Here is a 23,076-nt window from a genome sequence, read left to right on the forward strand (position 1 = left end):
CTGGCGCGACGCGCGACCGGCGCGACGCGACCCGCCTTATCACTGACGTTCAGATTGTTCAGAGGTTCAGAAGAGGGCGAAGAGGCTCTCAGAAGTCTCAGATGCTGTCTTATCGCGTCAAGCTGGATACATTCGGAGCGATCCACGTCAGATTGGACAGTAGAGTATTTCTTTCTCGTTTTCGAATCTTATTGCATGCAAAAATATATAAACATAGTAAAACGTGAATTTGTACGAAATTTCCTTAACCTTATCTGTTGCGCCTAGTTCTCACCTGAATTTTGTTCTTTCTTCCTTACCAGAAATTTTTAAAAAATCCCAATTAATTTCAGCTAATAAAAAAGTGTAATATGTTTGGCAATCTTGAATAAGTGCATTTTAAATAAACGTTCAAAAGAAGGGAATATTTGAAAAAAGCAACTTCCTAGAGGACGGTAATAAAAGTCATTTATTATCGCACTCATTTACAGAGCCGATTACAAAAGGCTGAAGATAATTCCTAATTATTCAGCTATTTCTGACGAACGGCATGCGTGAAGGCCTAGCTGTCTGCTTTGCTGTAGTATAAATCATATGAATTTAAAAGTAAAAAGACAAAGGTAAGACAACGCGCGAAACGTGAAGGTAAAGCTCTGAAATAGGACAAAAAAAAAAACAATCGAAATAACGTTGAAGAAGACTCACAATCAGTGTAGTTCGAAATGTCCTATATATATTTATTAAACTATATTTTATTTTTAATTTTGACATTCTTTGCCCGTTTGTTGGTCCTTGAACTTTTCACATTGAATCAAAATAATTTTCTGTTAACTTGAAACTTGCGAACATTCGAAATCCCATTGTATATCTCATTTATGTCAATATTATAGATGTCTCAATACTACGTGCAAGAAACCAAATATTATTCACTTGTTTGCTATTTGCTTCGGCATGAATTGTCCGAAAGCATCGTCCTCATAAACGTCGAATTGTCGAATGAGAGCGTCGCGAGCTGCACGAAAAGAAAAAGAATTTATTTATATGAAGAAAGAGAAGAATTACGGTGTAACCCGATCGACGCAAGTGATTTAATTGCTTCATTTGCTTGCAGTGTCGAGAGGAATGTTCCTTTCCATCCTTGTTGCATGATGCTGTTACGCGCATTTTGTTTTCGTCAACGTTGACATTCGCCGCCGAGACATACCTACTCCGGACTGGACTTTCTCTCGCCTCGTCCGTCGAGATTGGCAGGATCGTTACTGGGATGAGGATTCGCGTGAAAAATTGATTCTAACACGGCGCAACTGGATGGTTTGTAAATCTGGACTTGCAGGTAAACACATGACTGCGGAAATTAATTTTGCGGTCTATATTAGCGAAAAAAGATGATAATATGAATCTTGTGAAATCGTTAAGAATCCAGGAATAGCAGGATGACGTCTAAAGACGTCTTAATGATATATTATTAAGACATTATTAAGACGTTAGTAATACGTCACTTGACGTCACTCTGCTACTTGGGAGTAGTAACTACCTATATACTTATCGTAATAAAATTGTCAATATTTAAAATTTACATATTATTGAAAAATATTACATTGTTATACACTTGCGCGTATGCACACATACGCAATATAACTTTATATTAATATAATTTTGAAAGTTTTGTACTTTATTTTAGTTCTATTCTATTCTTTCTTCTTTTCTGTTCTTAACGTTAGCACTATTAGCGAGGTAACCTAAGTGAAATTTTCAAGTGGCAAAATTTTTATCTTATAATATAGCTTATCAATATGTAGATAAGTAATACATTAAATATCCAATTTCAATAACAAGTTGAAAGAAAAATATCTGCTTTTATTAAAATTTGGAACGAGTGTAACGTAAAGTTACATTCGTAGTTACGCTCGTGTTCCAAGTACGGAACACGATACGGAACCCCCGCGTATGACGCAAATACTAAATGGACAAATTATGAAAATCATATGCAGGTATTCTTTGCGGTCGCGTGGCCGCGATAATGTGTGATGATTAAAATTGAACATTAACGCTCTTTCGCGAGAAGGAAAACTGAAGTGTCACGCACGGATGTTGGTCGTAACGTTTCGTAACGTTTCGTAACGTTTCTGCATCTACACGCATCTTATACTCGCATCTGCTTTCCATGGCCCTTGGATTTTGCGGCCATGGCCCGTCCCGCGGTTGGTTGGTCGATTGAGTAAGTCTCCGTACAATATAGATAATTCGTTTCTTACTCTCACAATGCTCTCCTGCCTTATGGTCATCATTTTGTCGTTATTCCTTACGCGTTCATCACGCGACCTTCGCGATCGCGGGCCCGTTCCAAATTATATAATGTGCAGCAACATCTTTCTCTCTCTTTTACGTTTTAACACATCTGTTTTTATCTGGCGAATTTAATCTGTAGAGAATTCATTTTCTGCTTCTTTTAGCTTCGCTTACATACACTCTTCGAGGCGTAGGGGGATAGTCAAGGTAATCGTAATACGTAACGAAAATCGCAGCACTTGTCGTTTGTAGGATGACCGTCGAGAAACGGTAGCAAAATATTATATTCTTCGACAAGCTATAAAGAACTAAAGAAGAACGACTGTTAATTATGACACACAAAATAATGATAATAATCAGTCGAAAAATTGATGAATAAAGTCTATAAAAAAGTACTCGCTTACATCATAAACTATAATAGACGGATTACAGAAATAAACTAGGAAGTTCTTATAAAACGGTTAAACGTCATCGATTGACGCGAGCTGGCAATTACCGGTTGCCCGTTTGGCGTTGACCTGGGCAGAACGGGGAATTCCCTTCGGAACCTGTTTCATGGGATTCTTGCCAAAGAAGTGCAAGTCGATGTCCATACCGATTTCAACTGCCTTATTTGTAAAAACCATGCCGAGTAAGAATAGCATCTGATTTGTAATGCGGAATGCTCCTCTGTTTACTTCCGCCTCCATTAATCTTCCGAATATTTGTTTTGTGATGTAATCCGGTATCGGGATTTACATATTTTTATGTATGTGGATTTAATTTGTTATGTTTAAAACCGATATGATGGACAAACGCAAAATCACAACGAAATTTTCGTCTCGAAAACATACCTTAATCGTATCTTATCTCAAGAAAATGACGTGCGTATAAAATGTATATCAGTGTTTATCAGTTGAATCTCTAGCTTTCTAGTCTCGGAAGTGTTTCATTAAGATACGAATGTCACCATATGCAGCCTCTAGAAAGTTATAATGTCGTTTTCACACATTAAATGTCGCATAAATATAAGAGAGCAAGACTTGTTTTCGTAAAATTGAGTCAATTCTGTCTTAATGTCAAAAAAGATTTATTTCTTGAGATTAAGAATATTTCCAGATTTCTGTTCTTTAGTCTTTTTGACGTGCCAGGGTCGATGTTTACGATCTTAATTACATAGAACATAGATTATCTTCAATCTTTGATTGAGGATTATCATAATTGACTACAGTTTTCTGTACACAGATTATTATTCGGTTACTCATATTATCGGATTCATATTTCTTTTTCACCACGAAAACAAAAGATTTCGAGGATAAAAAATTCACAGAAGTATATCACGAAGTGGAGAGAGACTGCGTCATCCTTTTTGTTTACCCATTTTTTTACAGGATTTAATCCGATTAGCAAGTAGATATTTCAAGTTCGTAAAAAGACCCCTCATCAATCATATGCAAAAACACGTTGCGGTTAAAAATATATATGAATACTTGCACCTCTCATTGCAACTCTCATTTCACCTCTCGTTTGCGATTACACAAGCTGCTCGGTTCGCATCGTAAGTAATTATGGTGTAATATTGCGTCATTAATTAATTGAGACATACGCTTGCGTATTTCGGAGCAATCGCGCATACGTTTACCTGCAATGCGTACGATCGCGAAGCATGCGCTTAGTTTTTGCGAATCGCGAAAACAATATATGCGACGTGTGACAATTGATAACATACGTCGATCCGTTTCATTCTAGACGCGATAAATCCTGACGTGTATATGTGTGTATGTGTTTTATGTTTATGTATATATGGTAAAGTAGTAGATTGATCCTAGGAACTCATTCTCGATTAATTCATTACATTGACAAGAATGGAATTCATTATAGAAGATAATATCGATAAAACACGTGATTTTAACGTGCGCAACAAGACGTGAGAATATATACCTGATACGCTTTATGTGTCCGAGGAAAGATATATGCTTTACATGCACCTTCAATAAAACGACATAGTAATATCGTGCACTAATGAATTACAGAACTAACAGAACTGGATAATATTCAAGAATACATAAATGTCCTCTGCAAGGAATATTCTGTAATCTTAAAGGAGGGAAGAGGAGGACCCTGAAATGATCGAAATTATGCCGATGTTACATGCGTGCGAATTGAGATGGCAAGGTGACACGACACGTCCAAGTCTTTCTGGGATTTGCGAAACTAATCTACTTATCACATTTGGCGGGGTCCGGGTATTAAGTCCGATTCCGCCAAAGATAACGGGGATTTTTCTTTCAAATTGCATACGTAGCGTGCCGCGCGTTTCGTATTCACGAGTGAGTGCGTTATCGGGTTTTCAAGACGCGTAACTCGACATCGCTTCTTCTTCTCTTCCTCCTTCTTTTCTCCTCTTCTTCTTTTTCTTTCTCTTTCCTCACTTTCCTTTTCTCTTTCTCTCTTCTTCTTCTTTTTCTTCTTTTTCTTCTTCTTATCATCTCAACACCACGTTCTCGTATATAACAAACGCGTCAAGGTGTCGGCGATGGACGAACTGTGAATAATGTCACGTCGATCGACAAGATAAGGCGGTTGATAAACATCAACCATCATATTTAAAAAATAGCATTATCAAACCGCGAATCCGAAACTGGGAGCTACGATGTCACGTAGCCAGTGATCTTTTTTTTCCGACTACGAGAGAATTGAAATTTGACATACGCCGAAAGTGAGTGAGATTATAAATATCAAGTAAGTTATATGGTGTTTTATTCATTATGGAATTTACAACCCGATAAAATTTCGTAATACATTCGATATATCGTTATCGTTGCAAGATTTTAAAGGAAATAATAAATTAAGCTGACATCATATCACAAAAGTATTATGGATGTAGATGATAACGATGTGCAATTTCTTTTGTACATAAACTGCTTTATATTTGTATATTCAATTGTATGCGTTTTATGTGTTTTCAAGACGATTCGAAATTCTAAAAAGCATCAGATTTCTTATCTCATTTGATCGATAAATTGTCTTTGTCTTTTTTGCATTTCGCTTTCAATTGGATTAATGCGTATACAGGTGGTTTATCGATAAAAGATGACTCAAAAATCTTGATTGAATTTCAAATTATATTTTTATGCGATATTGTCAAGTAAATTATTACAATTTTATCTTTACGTTAATCGTATATAAATATATAAATATATATCGTATATAAATATATACTTTTCTTAAAATAGCTTTATCAATGTATAGAGCTTATTAACGCGTAACATTGTAATTTATTATTTGCATTGGCTAGATCGCCTAGTTATGTAAAACATCGCATGTTCATAAATATTCAATTCAATCCAGAAACTGAAGAAAACAGATCTAGCAGAAGTGCGTTTAATATAAGAAATTATATATAAACTTGCAATTTGTTTTTATTGCGTTTTATGGATTTTAAGCAGCGAAAGCTATTTTTAATCCGAAGCGATTTCTTCTTCCGAAAATATTAAGGAAGTTCATTCCTTGCGTCTTTGCAGTCTTTATGTATCTTCTTTCATCTGTAGTTTAGCTTGCCGGGAGTTTCTATTATTTCCAGTCAGTCGTGGAAACATATTAATATTCTGTACGTATTAATTTCCTGTAAGGAGGTAAATATCGCCGGGTCATCATTTCACGCATGCTCTGCGTATCTACCTGCACACATGCAGGCTGGTCAACGAGGCTCGTCGAATAACGAGTGGAAAGTCCACTGACGAATTCTCTTTCGGGAAAAACTGTGGAACGCAGAGTTACTGGTTTCAAGCTTGAGCGACGAGGTCAGGCGGGGACCTGAGAACCACAAAAGAGGAGGAATCTGTGAATACCCTATATCTCGTATCGTCGTCATCGTACGTACGTCTATACCTGACCATACGTAAAACAAGAGGCCCCTCTCGTGGGGTATTACAACCTTAACGGGAGAGGAGAGGACCTCCTGCTGTCATATAGAGGAGCGAATGGTCGCGACGCCGGTCCAGTCCTCTATAAAGCGTCATCCACGTAAAACGTTCTGGTGGTGTGTCGTATTTTCTTTTTTTTTTTCGTCACAAGGACGAGAGAAGAGACACGATTTCCGTGTGACACGGTGCATCCGAATCTGGGCTGTGACCAGGAGAGTTGAACGCCCGACGACGCGTGTCGCGTATCGGCTATAATAGTGCGTTTTATTCTTGTGTGTTAGTGCTCGTCATTCCCGTGACCCTCAGCATCTCGAATTATTAATCGTACTTAATTGAGAGCACAATGCGGTAAGTCGCGGCGCTAGTCTGCTTGTATTTTTTTTACTGCCAAAAAAAAAGGTTCAGAAGCACAGTATCATTAAAAATCGCACTATGTTTGCTGAAATATCCCTCCATCAACTTAAAGAGTAATATTTAAAAAATGTTTGACGTATATCTTTGCAATTTATTTTTTAATGATATACAGCGATATATACTTTGTATCGGATCCAACAATGATTAGATGTAAAAAATCTTTATATTATTTACATACTATCTGACTAATGCTCTCGATTATTACCCTAAGAATGACGTAGGATTCGGCTTACTGAAATATCCTTGAAATTCTTGGATTTCTCTAATGATTTTCTCTATCCGAAGAACACATTGAGATGATGTAATGGAAATACTAAATATAATTACCTGCCCTGTTAGCGCATGCACAAAAATTTTTATACGTTTCGTTATTTTGCTAATATCATTTGCATTGTGATACATTCAAGATAATTTTGATTGCACACATCTCGATCTTTGATTTCGCACAATGACAAAGATTCTTGATAAAAAAAATCAATAAAAAACGATAGGAACCGATACGATTTACAAAGAATCTTATCGTTTCCTGTCGTAACCTATTGTTCCGAAAGAAATATTATAATTTCTTATTGTTTTCTTTTGTTCTCTGTTGAAAATGGATTCAATCGTACGACAGAATTTTTAGACAGAATAGTAATTTATTGTTTTCTATTTTGTTGGAATTTATCGAGAAGAAAAATGATTGAAAATCTCTCGTAATCAATTGTGTATTCATAATAATAAAGGAAACTTTAAGTTTTCTATCGTACAATTACGAAAGAAAACCTACAATTATTAATCATGCATCAACCGTAGACGATTCAAAACTTATTTTATCATAAAGTTACAACAGAAAACGAGAGAACACAATAATTATTATTACTGCCACGACGCAGCCACGACCGTGCCAATATTTTCTCGTATAATATAATAAGCATCCTCTCGATGGACAGTTGATATTTTAATAATTAACAATAAAAATATTAATGATAATAATATTACGTATTTCTACGGATTTATTTATGAATGATTCCGATAATTGTCTTGATATTTAAAGTTGCTTCATCGTCAAGAAAAGACGAAAAGCACTGCGATAAATTTGCTCGGAACGGTAAAATTAACTTTTGCAATAATGAAACGATTATTAACATAATTGCGGATAACAGCTACGTCTCGCGTGCTGCAACGATGCAGGCACATTGCGTCAAAGTGTGCTAAATTTGTGAAGCTATATATGACACGTTGTGTTGTAAGATGCGTTAGGAATTTCAACATTACCGATAACGATTGACGATTTCCCTCTTGAAACATAAAACGCTACTTTATACGCGGCAATCCATGGCAATTAAACGAGGTATATCTCTCGCATAAATTTTCCGTGAGAGCAATAATCATTATTGTGTGTGTGTGTGTGTGTGTGTGTGTGTGTGTGTGTGTGTGTGTGTGTGTCAAATTTTATGTTAAAATATATTTATTAAACTAAAGAAGTACGTTTGGATATATTAAGTCCGTAAGAAAAAACAAAACGGATTTCATGATACCATGTCAACGAACATCTAATCCTAGATAACTTTCACAATTAATATAGTTAAAAATAAAAGGCTTCTCGTTAAGTTCAAGCAGACAACGTGTCTATTGAGTGATTTCAAGTTAGATGATTTTATACTACTTTACAATATATTACTTTAACGAAATTTGTTAATTAGAATATTAGTTGTAATGCCACGCAATCCGAAAATCGGTGATAAATGATTATCCTTGCCATTTTGTTGAGAAAAAAATCTTGGCGCACGCGCGCGCGTTGACTAACCGACCATTAAAAAGCATCAGAAGTGGGACATTCTGTACACGTGTATTATCTTACCATTGCTGCTTTATCGCTACTTTGACGTAAGAAAACGTAAAGTCTAAATGAACCTCGCGATCGTTCAAGCTAAACTGAATTAAAAATACCCTTCAATCTTCAGTAATTTCACACTTCTGATAATTATTTGTACGAGAAATCTGTGACTGTATCTCCATATAAAAATATGTAACACGTTATAAAAAAGTATCAGCTTAAGCAAGATCATGATTGATTTATAATTGAAAAATTGTAAGCTGAGCGATAAATAATTTTTGTTTGACTAATATAAATGAAGAAAATATTAAGAATATACTATTTTATACAGGGGAAATTTAGAAAATTGATTTATTGCTTAATTGCTTTGTGATATACATATACAAAATGATTTTAGAGTGTAAAAAAATGAAGATCCAAATATTTTCCAATTAATTCTCATTTTCGAAGATTAGAAATTAATTCTTTCTCAACTCGAATCAATTTACTTATTTTTTGTACTATTATACAGTGCCTTAAGCAAATTTCAGACTCACAAGTTCACGCTCACGCATTGCATAAAACACGGACATACAGTATCTTTTGAGTTCACTCGGTTATCGTCGCCGAGTTGTTATCTCCGTAATCTATCAGATTTCGCAAAACGTTATAATTAAATTTATACGTTACACATGCTTGATGTCTTCCTGAATGAGCTACCTTTGTTACAGATCGAGAATGACAATCTGGAACGTGCTGCTCTTACTGCTTCAGTTAGTTGTTTATAAAAGTCGATCAGGTGAGTGATATTTTTCACGATGAATTTTAATTTTGCTTGCGACATTGAAACTGGAGTTGTCACTTTTATTGTATTTCCGTACATGCCTGGGTCACATTTCTCTACTTTTGATCTTACAACAATTGAGTTTTTATCCTGTAGTTGAAAAATATATGTTCAAACATTCGCATTCCGCATCTTTTATCTAGAATAGTACTCTAGAATACCTAATACATAATTAGATAATTTATAGCGCAAATATAATTAAACAAAATATAACTTTTAAAAAACAAAATTAATTAAGCAGTAATTATCGGAGTTATCTACTCTGCGAGAATTAATAACGGAGAAATGATCACGCGTACTAGCTGAGAAACTAGTTTGAAAGTCAATCGATATATTTATTAAAAATGTGGCTATCAAATATTTTTTAAACTTTCATGTGCATCTGGTCTAGGGCCGGTATTCATAGTCGGTTCTTATTTCAAGACCGTCTTAAGTAATGTCTTAAGATGCTAATACGGCTCTGTGATTGGTTCATGACGTCTTAAGATTGTACTTAAGACAGTCTTAAATATAAGAACCGACTATGAATACCGGCCTAGGAATGCGTTTAGATTGAAATAAAATAAGGCTTTAGAGAGAATCTTTATTTTTAAATCTGTATTTATCGGATTTTAGAAATGGTAATAACGGCGGACGATGACTTTGGTCTGGCACCCATTGATCCCGAAATTGCCGATGTCGTTGACTGGAAGCGTCACGCATGTCGACGAACATGTAAGGATGATGCGGCGCCTCTGGACTGTTATTACACCTTCAAGCTGGAGTCTTATCACACAATGAGCAAGGCGTGTTACGACTGCCCCTTCAATATTACAGACTGTTTTCGGCCTCATTGCGTCCCGGCGGACGGCATGAAGCGATCACTCATGGTCGTGAACCGGCAAATGCCAGGCCCGCCGATCGAGGTAATATTGAAAAACAAATTTCTGTTAGATTTTTTCCTGTGCTCCTGCTTCATTCACTTTAATATTATTTTCATTCAGCAGGAAGATCATGAGTCATCTTTTTTTTGTTTACAAGTTTATGTGGTATTAATACGAATATTCACGAATAAATATAAATTTAAATATCTTATTAAATTGGAGAGGTAAAAGTTGTTAAGCCCCATTTAATTATACAATATTTGCTAGTTACCCCTCTTTCGATCTTCATCTCTTAATGTCTTAAATTTCGCGAATATAAAACAATTATTTGGAAATACGCACAAGTTTTTATCACTCATTTTATCTCTAATTAGTATTTTCTTAGTCAGATTTTTTTTAGTTCGATCAATAACATAAAGATATGATTCACCACTTCGTCTGCAGAGCTTAATTGCCGCTCGCCAATGCTTCCTCATTATGCAATGACATCACGAGAATAGGGCAGTGGAATTCAAATTGCAAAGATCGTATTTCCTATAATTTAATTCACTTTGAGGCCGAGATCTTGTGATGATTGTTCAACGAGGATTACGAGGAATCATCCGCGTGACGTTTATTTTGTTTGTCTACGCGGACACGCATTCGTTCGTTTCCCACCTCTAGATTTCGCTTGCAATTTCATCACAGTTAATAGATACGAAAATAGAATTGTTCGCAGTGTCTGGGAACATACCGTGATTCAGTCTCGCGTGTATAATTTTATTTTAATTACAAGCCACGAACGATCGTCGATAATGATATCTGGTCTGCGATCTAATTTTAGCGCGATCTGCGACAAGCGGCTGCCGCGAATCAGCGCAAATCAAGCGTGATGAGAATGAAAAATTTCAAGGGGAATTACTTTAATTATAGGTGTGCCAAGGCGACAGGATAATAGTTGATATGATGAATTTATTGCACGCGGAGAGCACGACGATGCATTGGCACGGCCAGCATCATCTCACCACGCCGTACATGGACGGTGTACCCTACGTATCGCAATGCCCTATCCATCCTGGAGCGACCTTCCGATACAATTACATCGCCACCGAAGCCGGCACGCACTTCTGGCACTCTCACATAGGTACGCTAAGTCCTTCCCAAATATAATCTGATATTGTTTGTGGAAAGTTAAAAAAAAATTGTTTGAATTAACGAATCCGCTTAATTAATAATAATTTATTGATAGCTATTAATAACATATTATGGCAAATGATTTGTTTCCAAGAGTCTCGTTTGTGGTGTTTTGTATTGCATATCTGTCTGCAGGATTTCAAAGAGGTGACGGTGTGTTTGGCCCGTTGATCGTTCGTGTACCTCCTAAAATAGACTGGCACAAGGATCTGTATGACTATGATGAGTATACGCTAGTAGTCGCCGACTGGATTCATGAACTAAGTGTCGCCAAGTTCCTATCACATTACCATGCGGATGGTCATAATAAAGCGCCGAACTTGCTCATAAACGGTCTGGGCCGTTTTATTCAGGATGAAAATGAAACGCTGACCGATATGCCTATTACGACGTTCCTCGTAAAACCGGTAAATTTCCAGGAGAAAGTATTCGTAACATAAAAGGCTGACAGGTATCTGTAAGATGTTTCACATTATTCTATTTCGAGTTGGTGCCCGATTTTAAAATAAAGCAATTATTACTTTTAACACTTTCAAAAATCTTTGTTTTGTTAAATGTGTATTTATATAAGAAAAAGATAAAATATTTTTATCAAAGACAAATTAAAAGAAAAAGCAATGAAATATTTTATTTAGCAAAATTTTCTGAAATATCTTCGATGTTATTAAAAATACGGAAAAGTGTTTCAAATCAAAGTCAACTAAATATCTTACAGATCAATTTATTTCAAAGGGAGCATCTTATAGTTGGAGTAACTTTATTCTAACATTGCTTCTAAGGTTTAGAGATTATTTCTACTTTTTTTCCTCGTTTAAAATAAAGTTATATAATTTGTATGTATTTTTATACATCAAATTTGTATTCTTCATTTGCTTGCAGAATTTCCGATACAGATTCAGACTTATTAATGCAGAGTTCCTGAATTGCCCTATAGAAGTTTCTGTCGACAACCATACTTTGTACGTAGTCAGTTCAGACGGGCGCGATGTCGAACCGGTACAAGGTACGATTTCACCTTTACGTGCCACTACTTTTTCACAAAATCGTTTATCGAAAGTGTCATTTTTTGATACATACATATTACGTAACGATTGCAGCCGAATCATTGGTAAGTTACGCCGGTGAAAGGTTCGATTTTATAATTGAGATGGACCAACCGGTGGACAATTACTGGATGAGATTTCGAGGATTGATGGATTGCGACGAGAGATTTTTGAGCGCCTATCAAGTCGCAATATTGCGATACGAAGGCGCACCCGAGGAAGAACCGCTGGTAGAAGTTTCGTACAATCGTACAAGAAATGATACCTATGGACTAGTACGTATATTGATGTTTTCATGCCCTCTTTATAATATCTTTTAAACAGTTTCTGATGAGATGTTACTTTACCTTCATTTTAGATTTCTTTTAAAAAAATTTAAAAAAAACAACATTTCTGATTTTAGCAAGTAAACGCTCTAAATGAAGGAACTGAATCGAATAACAGCATCAGTATGCCAATGTTGAATGCGACGGACAACGATGACGCTTCAAACACCAGAGAACCTGATTATCAATTTTACATATCGTACGATTTTTACGGGAAGGATAATCCGCAATTTCACCGCAAAAATTTGTATGGCTTCAATCAAGGTAAATATATTCAAATATTAAAAAAAAAGTAATTTATAATAAAATATATTCAAAAATCAAATAATATAATTAATTTTCTATGTCTATTACATGAATGTCAATTATATCTTTTAACAAGTCTATAACTAAATGTTTAATTATTGAAAAGTATTTCACTAAATAATGCTTTCAATTACTTTATTTTACTGTACACATACATATCGTTTATTGTTTCATAAAACATTTCGATCGTGAATTTTTAGTGGAACAACAAGTGCGCACACCGCAATTGAACCACATATCAATGAAGTTACCACCGTTTCCTCTCCTATCTGAAAGACACCTTATTAAACCGGATCAGTTTTGCAACTCCAGTACGGTTGAGGAATGCGAGAATGATTATTGCGCTTGCACTCACGTGCTTCAAGTTGAGACCAACAGCGTAGTGGAACTAATTCTGGTCGACGAAGGTGTGTAAGCAATAAATATATCTTTCGTATTTCTGATTATTTAAACTCTGTCTAAGCTTTACTATAACTAGTGTAACTAATGATCCTTGACAGGTGTTGCCTTCGATGCGAATCATCCGTTTCACCTTCACGGTTATCAGTTCCGCGTGGTGGCTATGGAAAAGATAGGATCTAATACTACCGTCGCTGAAGTGAGAGAACTAGATAATCAAGGTTTGATACACAGAAAACTCGAACGAGCACCTCTGAAGGACACAGTAACCGTGCCTGACGGTGGTTATACTATTGTACGATTTTACGCCAATAATCCAGGTAAGAATTCACAATAGCATTCATATAAACAGCGGAAAAAAAGATCGAGGGATTAATATGGTCTTGGAAATAATCGAATTGATTGATATTCTTCAGGATATTGGTTATTCCATTGTCACATCGAGTTTCACGCGGAGATAGGAATGTCGCTGATCTTCAAGGTGGGCGAAGACAAGGAGTTGCCACCTGTGCCTAATAATTTTCCTAAATGCGGGGACTGGAAACCGCCGGTTGATGACAATGAGGACAAGTCCGAGATTACTCAAATTTCGTCGACGACCGAAGAAATGCAAATGTCAGGATACGACAAGCGTATCGCGGATATGATAAAGCAATTCGCGATGTATATGACATATTTTGACCAGCTCTTGAAAGTACTCAAAGTACAGACATCCTCGGCATCCAGTTCGAGTGTAACGCTACTGCTTTTTATCGTTTGTCTTTTGAGTTCTGTGATTCGCGTGCAAACATTTTAAGACATACATCTACGTAAATAGCCCTAAAGTACTAAAGTCACATTATGGAAAAGCTTTGCAGCAGATTTACTCCGATATGATGACAAATTTGCTGGCAAGCGTTTCCTTTTCTTTCGCCTTATTTCGAATAAATGTGACAATCATTGCACGTAATGTATAAAAACGTGATCATAAATTAAAATAATCATGTGCCAATACAATAGACGAACGTTTAGTCATAACTGAATATTACGAAGCATTAATATTTATAGAAAGCATTCGTCCACATTTTTATTATCGTTGGTCAGATAAGTGCAACCACGCAAAGCCGATTTTAGACGAAATGATAGAAATTTTTTAAATATACTTTGCGATGATATTGCGTATTTATCTCTGACGAGCGAGCGGACGTTATGTTAACAAGTGATTTACATTTCTGTGATATAAAAATAGATTACCATTATTCTATAATTGCCAGATTACCAACTACGCTATCCGATAATTTAGACGCGGTGTTATTCCAACTTAACTTTTATTAATTTCAATAACGAATCGATTTTATTTACATAGCGGAATCGATATATCCTCCGCAAGGAAAATGTCAGGTGGTAATAATATAATTCAGAAAAAAACTTGCAAATTGAGCTTTGGAAGAAAGAAATAGATATTAAAATTATCAGTTTCAGGTGATTTTTCTTGAACAGAATTAGAAGCTACTTATAAAAATATATAATGTTGATACCGCTATACATTTTCTTTAAGAAAAAGTTGATCAAACTTCTAATAGACCAAAGAATCTATTATTAATTAATAACATATTAATATATTTTAAAATATAATCCAATAAAAACGGGACTATCTTGACAGATACCTGACTGTAATTATTACAACCACATATTGTACATATAGCGTTTAATCTAACATAATCCATAGACGATTCGTAAGCGCGTTATCAACTGTATGATTGTGTATTCTTTACTTTGGATATGTGTATGTGTATTTTCATCAAGGAAATGTGTATCATTATTTTTAAATATACAGAATATCTTTAAATTCTTATCTTAATTCTTGAAAAACTCTTTCTTAATTAAAAAATTACTGATATCTCGATTTTTGTTGAGAAAAGATCGACACGTATGACATTTTGTGATATTTATAGAGATACTCGCGGAATGTATTTGCAGTCGTAGTTGTAATATATATAAACTCATCGTTTACAGAAATCGATTTACCCGAGTTTGAGAATTGATCATATATCTAACATGCGATCTCAAGTATGCAAACGGATCAAGGATCCAAACAATGTCCCCAACTTTTCTACGCGAGATTGACTCTTGATACAATTAATATTTATTTATGATACTCGTAAAGATTGTCTCTTATTGTGTGTTTTTTATCTCTTCTATAGAATCTGTTACTACGCATACATATATACGTCTAACGTGCATCTGTATCTGTTTATACGCATTTACCAAAGGCTTGTCTGGACACACCAATCGGGTATTCCCCGTGATGGTACTTCCACTACACACTATACAACGTACAATATCATCTGTTTTCCCGGGGAACTCTACGTCATTATCCAAGCATATTGGCAACCGCCAATACGCTATTTTTTTCTGCCTAATCGTACTTCTGCTTTCGTACTTTTAAGAATACGTTAATAATAATATTCAGGAGTATGTCGTGCAATGCTCGAGGACGCTGTCATTTCTGCTGCAAGAAACATACCGTGTCCGTATTCGGAAGCGACAAGGAGACATATACGCTTCTACAAAAATTGAATTTCAGACTTGTGGTAAGCACATATAACACTATACGATAGACAGCAAGCGAGTATCGTATATCAATTACAATTGATCTGCAAGACCTAATATCGACTTGTGGCTTTCGGAGAATTTGGAATTGAAATCTTTTATCCCACATCTAAATAGGCAATAATTAGACAAATATATCTTCTAGATAACTGACGTTATCTGTAACGAGATTTACCTATAACGTAAAATTATATTATGTCTTGAGAATTATGTCAAATGTAGACGTTAGATAAAGTGATGTCAATTATCTTTATACGAGTTACTGAAACGCTTTTCGACGAGTGTTATCCATCTATTTTTTCAGGATACAAATAAATGTTACAATAGATGAAATTGTGTAATAGAGAAATTTATTAAACTATTACAATTTTTGTAACATTTATTGTATTTATATTTATTATTGTAATATTTTAAAAACAACTTGTAAATTATATATCACATTGTAATTACCTCTAGAAACCATGAAAAATATCTTATGCTAAATAAAACGTATTTTGCATATATTTAAGACGCATTTAGAAAAATCGGTGGACAATCGAATTTATATCTTCATTTATCCTATCTTATTACATCTTATACATAAATAGATTTTTATAATTTTAATACTTTGCCTTTGTCTTTAGGTTTTGAACACAATTTGTTCTCCTTGTATTATCAAACTCGAAGATAATTTCAAAAGAAATTTTCCCGATATACGTTCACCTTTCGAAAAAACAACAGTCAAGAAAGCTTATATCGAGAGTTCAACGGGATCTACCACCCATCGGAATACCGACGATTTAGAGATAATGGAAAAGTCGCGAGTCAACGAAAATTTTCAAACTGGGAAAGCCACGGAAACTGACGCTGAAGCCGAAAGAAGCGTTGATTCTATTGACACAGAAAATAAAGCCGGTATCAACAATTCGCAAGTTCGCAAAAATACTGAAGATATAAGGAAGAAACAATTAACATGCGAATTCTGTCAAAAAGAATTCAATCACGCGGGGGATCTCAACAAGCATAGGAGGAAGCACACCGGTGAACAACCTTACGCATGTAATATGTGCGAACGGAAGTTTAAGACGTCGTCTAATCTTGTCAGACATCAACAAATACATCTTGGGATAAAGCCGTTCTGCTGTCAGATTTGCGGACGCACTTTTACCCGAAAAATCAAACTTTCCGCCCATTTAATGGCAAAGCATCACGAAGCTTTGAAATCTAATCGGTCAATGATATAATATAATGTAATATAAATTATGAAGTAATGACATATAAAAAAAGAAACAGTATCTAAATTTCTTGGAGTGGGAATAGCGCCACTCCGGTGAGATTTCACTCTTTTGGAGTAAGATTTCACTCTTTTTGGAGTGAGATCTCACTCCAAAAGAGTGAAATCTCACCGGAGTGGCGCTATTCCCACTCCAAGAAATTTAGAGAGTAATAAATGATAAGAGTTAATAGAACTAACATTATTGTAAAGGGGAAAAAAAAAGATTAATAGGATGTATTTTAATATTACGTATTAGCCTCTTAGACATTGTAGAGAGTGGTTTCTAGAACCGACTTGCTACGTAATGTTTGATTTGCTTGCGCAAGACAGACTATTTTATAAATCTATATAAAAATGATTTATTTGATGACAGTTGTTTGACAACAATATATATAATATACAACTACCTTTCTCGCTATATCTTTTGTAATAAACACAAATAAAATCGTTTAAAAGATGTTACTGGTACGAGCAAATACGATAATGCCTTCGAATTATATCGTATTAATAAGGTAAATCTGATACGACGGAGAATACGTCAACTTTTTCCATGAAAATAAGTTACCTGCTAACAAGTATACATGGCACTACACATTAGTATGCACTTCCTGATTGGCCGTCATTGAGAAAAGAGTATACGAAGTGTCTTTCTGCGGCGGGCGCTGCAGGGGATGCGCCAGGAGTTTTGCCATATTGTCGTGTATCTTAGCAGCGTTCCTGCCTACCTCGAAGATATAAGAGAAACTCGTTGTGTCTAGAGCCGCGATTTCGGCGTACACCGCCTCGCACATGTTGTCGTCGCTGGGCGGCTCGTGGGCGAACAGCACGTCCAAGAAGAAGTACGGATTCTCCGTCAGATTCTCCAGATACTTCTGCCCGGTGTGGAACTTCGGGACGGAGTTCGATCGTCCATATATCAGGATCACGCGCGAGGTGAAGGTCGGTTGATTCCTCACCGGCGTCGCAATCCGCGCGTGTATCACCTCGAACAGCGGCCCCAGGTCGTAGGTCTTCTGCTCCTCGTCCGGCACATCCTCCGTGATGCTCTCCAAGTGGTTGAGGACGGTCTTCGTATTGCTGGTGTAGTCGCAGAGCCAGCAAGCGCCGCGCGAGTTCAGGCTCATCAATGCGTATTCGTGTATCCCAGGCTGTATGGTGGACTTGGCGCTAACAAAGTTCTCCAGCACGCGTTTTATCATGAACAATGGTAGATACGTCGCGCCCGTTCCCAGCTTGAAGGGCGTACATTGCTGCTCCCTCACCGTGTCGATGACGAGCAGAATCTTCTCAGGTAGATTGAGTTCGGGCACGTTCCTCACGAGGACATAATCGTCCGCGGGAGTCGTGGTGGTGGCGGCTCCAGCTTTTTTGCTGTCCGCAGGCTGACGCGCCGCATCGTTATTATTGTTCTTTCGCGAGCTCTTCGCCTGCTGTTGTTGTTGTTGATGTTGCTGCCGCTGCTGCTGCTGCGATTGGGCATTGTTGCACGCCGATTCGATGGTCGTGACGCTCTGGAGTCTCTCGGATATTACCTGGATCTCCTGATCGGTCGTCTCCTTGTCTGACATGTTTATATCCTATAAGTATCCGCGAGCCGCGGATAAATCTAACCTCTCTTCGCGCCGCTCGAGGCTCGAGATGCCAGTGCAACTTTTCCTCGAGCAACGAATGTCCCGGGTCCCGGGGCGCTTCGAAACAATTCGCAAGCTTCACATAGCGCGTAAATTTCGCGCGGTGCTATGCAGATAATTTAAAATTGAACCTGTGTACTCTTGATGACGTTATGTCAAACAGCTCTACCTCTACCTCTACCCTCTACCCACCTCTACCTCTCGAAAATTCGAAATACGAAGTTCACTTCAGTGTACAGTGTACACGCGACATCCAGCGTCTGTAGCTTGAACTCGGTTGCGCATGCGACGCTGTGCAACTTGAGAAAGCGGTATACATACCACGTGCGTTCGGTGCGTTTGTGCATGTGCATTTGCCACGAGGATGTTAACTGTGTGTCTATATGATTTTTAATATAATTACGATACTACTCCACAACTCGAGAAAATGTCCGTGCCCGAAAAAGTGTTGATGCGAAAAATTAAAAAACGGGAAAAGACAAAACTAACCGTACTGAAACGCCGGGAAGAACAGAAAGGTAAGAGTGTGCGAACTAACTTCGAGGTTAGATTTCGTGAAAAAAATATATGTAAATTTGCTAGTAGTTATATTTAAAAAGCATATAATCTTAATTATTATTCGGCTAATGAATACTTCTCGAATACTTGTTGAAACTAATCGTTTTTCACTGTTAGTTTTATTCTTCTATTATTTACTTTAAACAAGGCTTGTTTGTTACACAGATGTAGCTGAATCGGAGAAAACAACTGAAATAAATCAGGGACACATTCCTCCAGAAGACATTCCTCCAAAAAGTAACAACTTCTTTTAATCTATTTTTATAGCTTAGATATGTTTTATCACATAAATATTTATGTTTTATATGACTTGTTTTACTTGTAAGAAGTTGATAATATTTGCCATATTAATTATTATCTCATTTTCTATTTTATTATATAATTGTTAATAACAATGTATTCTGTTTAGAAAAAAAGAAGTTGAAAGCATCCGAAGAAAATGAAAAGTCAGAAGTAATAGAGAAATGCTCTGCCACTGAGAATTGTATGTATCTTTGATATAATTTTAATTATTTATTGAATGATATTTGTATGTTGTTTAATAATATATAACATTTTGTTTAGTACCTGGCACAGCTGTAGGTTTTGAATTGACAAATGATACAAGCTTCTCAGTATTAAATGAAAAAGTATGTGAGAACACCCTGAAGGCGATAAAGGATATGGGTTTTACAAATATGACAGAGATACAAGCAAAAGCTATTCCTCCTCTTTTAGAAGGAAGAGATTTAGTTGGCGCTGCCAAAACTGGATCTGGCAAGACTCTGGCATTTCTAATTCCTGCAGTAGAACTGATTTACAAGTTGAAGTTTATGCCGCGTAATGGTACGTAATCTCGATAGCTAGTCGACCGAGTAGTACTGGAAAATAATCCTTAAAAATCAAAGTAAAACTGTTTTGATCAGTCTGATGGTTTGACTATACAAAATCAACAAGAATGGGATTTAATAAATAGATACTTGCAGGTACCGGATGTATTATTATGTCTCCCACGAGAGAACTAGCTATGCAAACCTTTGGAGTCTTGAAAGAATTGATGAAATATCATTATCATACATACGGTCTGCTGATGGGCGGCGCCAACAGGCAGACCGAAGCGCAAAAGCTTGGAAAGGGAATCAATATTATCGTGGCGACACCGGGGCGACTATTAGATCATTTGCAAAACACGCCTGATTTCTTATACAAGAATCTCCAGTGTCTGATTATTGACGAAGCTGATCGTATTCTGGACATCGGCTACGAGGAAGAGTTGAAGCAAATCATTAACATTCTTCCCAGTTAGTGATCCTACAATAAGAGTATTGAAATCAAATTACACGTTTCTTTCCATTATTGTGTGAATTATTATTGCAGAGCGCCGGCAGACGATGCTTTTCAGCGCGACGCAGACACAGAAGGTAGCGACGATAACGACGTTAGCCCTAAAAAAAGAACCTATATACGTGGGGGTCGACGACGACAAGGAAATGGCGACTGTAGAGGGCTTGCAACAAGGCTACGTAACGTGCCCGAGCGAGAAAAGATTTCTACTTTTATTTACCTTCTTAAAGAAGAACAAGCAGAAGAAGATAATGGTTTTCTTCAGTTCCTGCATGTCCGTTAAATATCATCACGAACTCTTGAACTACATCGATTTACCAGTAATGAGTATTCACGTAAGTTATCATCAGATAGTTTTCTATACTGTTTGTAATAATTGTAATAATGAGATTCTCTTCGAGATATTAATGTTCGCGCTCTCATTGACAGGGCAAACAGAAACAGACGAAAAGAACCACGACTTTTTATCAATTTTGCAACGCCTCCTCCGGGATTTTACTTTGCACTGACGTGGCCGCGAGAGGACTAGATATACCGGACGTTGATTGGATTGTGCAGTTTGATCCACCAGATGATCCCAAGGTAAGGACATGAGATATTTTGCCTTGCGGATTTTGCGCTAAGACTAATCTCCAACAACGTGGTTTTGCGATTGATGCGCGTGGATTCGAAATATCGGCTTGTATAACTTTTAGGAATACATCCATCGCGTGGGTCGAACAGCTCGCGGAGAAGGTAGCAGCGGTCATGCTTTGTTAATACTGCGACCAGAGGAACTTGGCTTTCTTCGTTATCTCAAGGTAGCTCGCGTACCAGTGAACGAATATGAATTCTCTTGGAATAAAATCGCTGATATACAATTGCAGGTATGTGCGACATATATATTATAATCTTTTAGTTTTTTTTTCCAAATTATTTTCTATGCCTTAATTTAAGATCTTTCGACAAATCAAAATTAACAAATTCTGAAAGACACAGAGAAATGTTTATACGTCATCGTGTTTTAATAGAGAAATCGAAAAACTAACAATTCTACCAATTTAATGAACATCTCTGAATCTCTACATTTTATGATATAAGATACTATCGTCTTTTCTTTTAGCTTGAGAAGTTGATTTCGAAAAATTACTTCTTACATCAATCGGCGAAAGATGCGTACAAGAATTACGTTAGAGCGTACGACTCTCATCACTTGAAACACGTTTTCGATGTAGAGACCTTGGATCTGGCGAAAGTCGCCAAATCGTTCGGATTTACTGTACCGCCGGCAGTAGATTTAAGTAAGTTATATTGATAATAGATTTAACATTAATTGGAAATACTTTCTTTCATAATTGTAATGTCTTTAAATCTTAGTTACTTATTAAACTCTTTTAATAACTCATAGAAACGAAACAATTAATTTTTTTTTCACATTTTTGCTTTATTCAACACTTATATTTGGAATTAATCAAAATCAATTCGATGTTTCTTCAACTTATTCTAATTATTATCTTTTTTATTGGCGCTAATCTATCAAACTATTTTAAACTTTTAATCGTATATATGTAGAAATTTAAAAACAGCAATATGCAGTCTAGTTAAGCTAATATCAAACATCGTTTATCTTACTTAACTCTTTAATTGCGTATTACAGAAGTGGGAATCAACAAAGCTTCACGACCTCGAAAAAGGCTCGGTGGAGGCGGTTACGGGCAGTTCAAAAACATAAACGATTCAAATTCGACAAAACAGGTGAAACGTGCCAAAACCTTTCGTCAAGTAGGCAAACGTAAGCAAGACAATCGGCAATTTACCAGATAATTGTCATCTATGCGATTTTTACACACGCGGGTGACAGACAACGGTGTCCAAAATATGACACATAGTAAAAAATCGTAATGACATCGGTATCATTGTACAGAATATACATTTATACTGGTTCAAAAATACCTACTATTTATATTGAGAAACTATCGTTCTTGGCAATCATGTTGTCTGATTTCTGTCTATTTTTATTTAAAATAAAGAAATTTTAATAAAGAGTTTTTAAATGTTTCAAGTTTTGATTTGTATCATCTCTTATCTAATTATACCCTCTCAATAATTCGTCATTTTTTTATAATCAAAATTTCAAATTTGAGATTTTGGAAATTCTTCAAATCACAATTCTTGGAATTCCAGATAATGCCATTTCCCTATCTCCATATCCTAGTATTTTTTCGATTTTTTTTCCAGGAATCCAATATACGCAGTTCGAGACGCTTAATTGATTTAAAATGTTGTGAACTTTCTTGGAAATGCGATTATAGAATTTCTGATAGTGACAATTTCCATTTAATTACATTCCGATTTCTGAAAATTTGAATTTTTGCGCTTCAAGAAATGTCGATGGTTTG

General features: G+C 36.1%; 4 protein-coding genes across 11 annotated transcripts; 3 read left to right on the plus strand and 1 right to left on the minus strand.

Annotated features, from left to right (window-relative positions):
• Positions 1-38: 38 nt before the first annotated feature.
• On the plus strand, positions 39-15,167 carry LOC139772298 (uncharacterized). 8 transcript variants are annotated; one of them, XM_071705872.1, is made up of 14 exons: positions 52-159; positions 471-599; positions 1,091-1,312; positions 1,971-2,197; positions 9,117-9,184; positions 9,845-10,134; positions 11,005-11,215; positions 11,401-11,672; positions 12,145-12,268; positions 12,363-12,583; positions 12,712-12,898; positions 13,141-13,347; positions 13,441-13,659; positions 13,756-15,167. In XM_071705872.1, exons 4-14 carry the CDS (start codon positions 2,166-2,168, stop codon positions 14,133-14,135), a joined length of 2,211 nt encoding a protein of 736 aa, XP_071561973.1. In that variant the 5' UTR covers positions 52-159; positions 471-599; positions 1,091-1,312; positions 1,971-2,165; the 3' UTR covers positions 14,136-15,167. The 8 variants fall into 8 exon arrangements, with proteins under 8 accessions (XP_071561974.1, XP_071561973.1, XP_071561979.1 ...); XM_071705878.1 differs by adding an exon at positions 2,433-2,475 and having other exon boundaries at positions 62-599; XM_071705873.1 differs by lacking the exon at positions 471-599 and having other exon boundaries at positions 39-159.
• Positions 15,168-15,277: 110 nt separating this feature from the next.
• Positions 15,278-17,209, plus strand: LOC139772313 (uncharacterized). Its single transcript, XM_071705913.1, has 2 exons — positions 15,278-15,912; positions 16,555-17,209. Exons 1-2 carry the CDS (start codon positions 15,796-15,798, stop codon positions 17,152-17,154), a joined length of 717 nt encoding a protein of 238 aa, XP_071562014.1. The 5' UTR covers positions 15,278-15,795; the 3' UTR covers positions 17,155-17,209.
• A 320-nt stretch (positions 17,210-17,529) lies between these two features.
• LOC139772309 (BRISC and BRCA1-A complex member 1) lies at positions 17,530-19,028 on the minus strand. The gene has a single exon (XM_071705904.1). The coding sequence runs from the start codon at positions 18,752-18,754 to the stop codon at positions 17,774-17,776; it is 981 nt and encodes a 326-aa protein (XP_071562005.1). The 5' UTR covers positions 18,755-19,028; the 3' UTR covers positions 17,530-17,773.
• A 101-nt stretch (positions 19,029-19,129) lies between these two features.
• On the plus strand, positions 19,130-22,735 carry LOC139772301 (probable ATP-dependent RNA helicase pitchoune). Its single transcript, XM_071705886.1, has 10 exons — positions 19,130-19,335; positions 19,541-19,612; positions 19,785-19,859; positions 19,940-20,200; positions 20,341-20,655; positions 20,732-21,033; positions 21,128-21,280; positions 21,394-21,564; positions 21,801-21,978; positions 22,335-22,735. Exons 1-10 carry the CDS (start codon positions 19,245-19,247, stop codon positions 22,499-22,501), a joined length of 1,785 nt encoding a protein of 594 aa, XP_071561987.1. The 5' UTR covers positions 19,130-19,244; the 3' UTR covers positions 22,502-22,735.
• The last annotated feature ends 341 nt before the right edge of the window (positions 22,736-23,076 follow it).

The sequence above is a fragment of the Temnothorax nylanderi genome, unplaced genomic scaffold (assembly GCF_030848795.1).
Source record: "Temnothorax nylanderi isolate EJ_2023f unplaced genomic scaffold, tnyl_v1.0 TNYL_tig0048_pilon, whole genome shotgun sequence".
NCBI lineage: Eukaryota > Metazoa > Arthropoda > Insecta > Hymenoptera > Formicidae > Temnothorax > Temnothorax nylanderi.